Below are 2,575 nucleotides of genomic sequence, written 5' to 3'. Positions count from 1 at the left end.
GGGCACAGCGGGTGTACAGACCCGGGAACTTAGCACAGGGATGGGGGGAGCCCCTCATAACGGGCACAGCGGGTGTACAGACCCGGGAACTTAGCACAGGGATGGTGGGAGCCCCTCATAACGGGCACAGCGGGTGTACAGACCCGGGAACTCAGCACAGGGATGGGGGGAGCCCCTCATAACGGGCACAGCGGGTGTACAGACCCGGGAACCCTGTAACAGGAAGTTATAGAACATTGAACAGGGATTTTCGCTTTGTTACATGTTGCAGGTTTTGTCCTCGCGCTATCTCACACTGATATCTCTCTCTGGAGCCTTGAAGGGAAATGCCGGAAATAAACATGAAGTGAAGTTTTCCTCCCAGGGGGGGGCCCAGTGACAGTCTGACTTCCTATTACGATTCTAATTACAGCCGAGGAACAAGTTGTCACTATTTTCTCATTCTGCTACATAACGGCGAATTGAAGGAACGAATCAAGAAGTTACAAAGTCTCTCCTGTCCCTAAATGTCTCCAGTAACGGCAGCAAGAAATCAGGAATTCTGCTCATTATTATCTCTGCAGAGTTTTAGGGCAGAAAGTTCTACATTCCTTCATGTCAGTCCCGGGAGCCCCAAAACCTTCTGCAGTTCCTGTCATTGGATGTCTCTGCACCTTGTATGAGGGGTGAACTCCTGAAAACAGGAACTTCAAATGACCTTTAGTTCACTTCAGTATTCCTTTTATCAAATTTGAATTCAGTTAGTGCGATTAAGTCAAATTTGTCTTTTTCGGAGCTGCAACACATCAGTGACGTGGGGTACCTCTGGTTCCCGGTGAGGCATTCCCCTACCTCGCCCCCAGCATGTCCCGCCCCTAAAGCCCCGCCCCCCAACCCGGTCCCCGAGCTGGTGTGAAGGAGGGAGGGAGGAGACCGAGAGGAGCCTCCCTGTCCCTCACTTGCTCGTCACTGCTGAGGCATCGAGATTTCAGACCAATGGCGTTTGGCCATTGGTCCAATCCATCCACAGAGCTCACGCCCCTAATACAGAGTAGAGGCTGTGACAGCTCTTGCCTCAATAGTTAGGTTACACAAGCTCAGCTCACTTGAAGCTGACTGCTTTTTCCTCCATAATACTATGTAAGGCTCTGCCTCCCCTGACCGCTTGTGCCTGCAACACATCAGCTGAAAGTCTGAATCAGGCTTGCAGTGGCAGATTGCACAGTAGGAGTTGATGTCAGATGGAGCTTCTTTGAGAGAGCTCAGACAAGAAATGGAAGAGTAGTACAGGGAGAGAGGGGAGCACTAGGAGCCAATCAGGTGTCCCGTATCCACATATGCTGACAAGGGACCTGGTGAGGAGCTGAGAGAACAGAGAGATGACTTTATCAGTATTCTCTTTCTCCTTCACTGTCCAATCACAGGCAGGGGATGGGCGGGTGACAATTCTATGCTGCTTATCTGCAGTAGAGATATGCCAGGTCACAAGGCTGGCAGAGTTGTGTAAATCTCAGTGCTAGGAGTCATCCTTGACTCGGACCTCACCTTTCTTCCCCACGTCCAATCACTATCCAAATCCTGCCGCCTTCACCTTCCTAAAATACGCCCCTTCCTCACCAATGACACCGCAAAACTACTCATCCACTCCCTTGTTATTTTCTCGTCTCGACTATTGTAACTCCCTTCTCATTGGCTGACCTCTACACAGGCTCCTCCCCCTTCAGTCTATCATGAATGCTGCTGCTAGACTCATTCACCTAACTGAATACTAATAATCACTTACAAAGCTATTCACAACTCCGCCCCCGTCTATATCTCCAACCTTGTCTCAAAGTATCACCCTAACCGTCCGCTACCGTCCCCTCCGCTCTTCCCAAGACCTCCTGCTCTCCGGCTCCCTCGTCAGCTCCTCCCATGCTCGCCTCCAGGACTTCTCTAGAGTCTCTCCCATCCTCTGGAACTCTTTACCCCAACCTGTCCGTCTATTTCCCACTCTGACTGCCTTTTAGGCGATCCCTAAAGACTCATCTCTTCAGGGAAGCCGATCCCACCTCCACCTAACTGCTCAACAATTCATCCCCACACAGCTCCCTCCTCATGTATCACTGGCCCCTCCCCTTTTAAATTGTAAGCCCTCAGGGGCGGGGCCCTCCTCACCATCTTGTCTTGAATTGTATTGTGATTGTAATGTCTTCCTTACATTGTAAAGCGCTGCGCACACTGTTGGCGCTCTATAAATCCTGAATAATAATAATCTCAGTTTATTCTGCAGTTTCCTTTTCATTTTGTTATTGTTACTCTTTGCGTTATCTTTGTGTTTTGTTACAGTGACGTTCTGCTCCTCCTTTGCGTTATCTGTATTTATTTTCTTGTTCATTAAAGTTCAAACATCTCTTATAATGAAGAATGTGAATGTGAGGAGCGCTGCGCGCTGTGAATGGGGCCGGCAGCTGGGTCATGTCGTAGTGGAGGAAGCGCTCCGGATATTATTATTCTCTTATGTGAAGTTCCACCATCAGCTCCGCCGGGAGGATGGAAACAGGAAGTTCAATCATCATTACATGTTCAATGGAGACTCTTAACCCCCCCCGTGTAG

The 2,575-nt window shown here is 49.6% G+C and overlaps 1 protein-coding gene across 1 annotated transcript in view; it reads left to right on the top strand.

The window, feature by feature from the left end:
- The window catches only part of LOC108802215 (myosin light chain kinase, smooth muscle-like), a 110,345-nt gene extending 107,784 nt beyond the window's left edge, over positions 1–2,561 (top strand). The window contains exon 19 of the mRNA XM_018574084.1: positions 2,308–2,561. Coding sequence (XP_018429586.1) covers positions 2,308–2,561 — 254 coding nt within the window. The remainder of the gene's footprint in view (positions 1–2,307) is intronic.
- The last annotated feature ends 14 nt before the right edge of the window (positions 2,562–2,575 follow it).

Source organism: Nanorana parkeri, unplaced genomic scaffold (genome assembly GCF_000935625.1).
Source record: "Nanorana parkeri isolate BGI_ZX_2015 unplaced genomic scaffold, ASM93562v1 scaffold2728, whole genome shotgun sequence".
Classification (NCBI taxonomy): Eukaryota; Metazoa; Chordata; class Amphibia; order Anura; family Dicroglossidae; genus Nanorana; species Nanorana parkeri.
The sequence above is the reverse complement of the archived record's forward strand: the minus strand, read 5'-3'. Positions and strand labels throughout refer to the sequence as shown.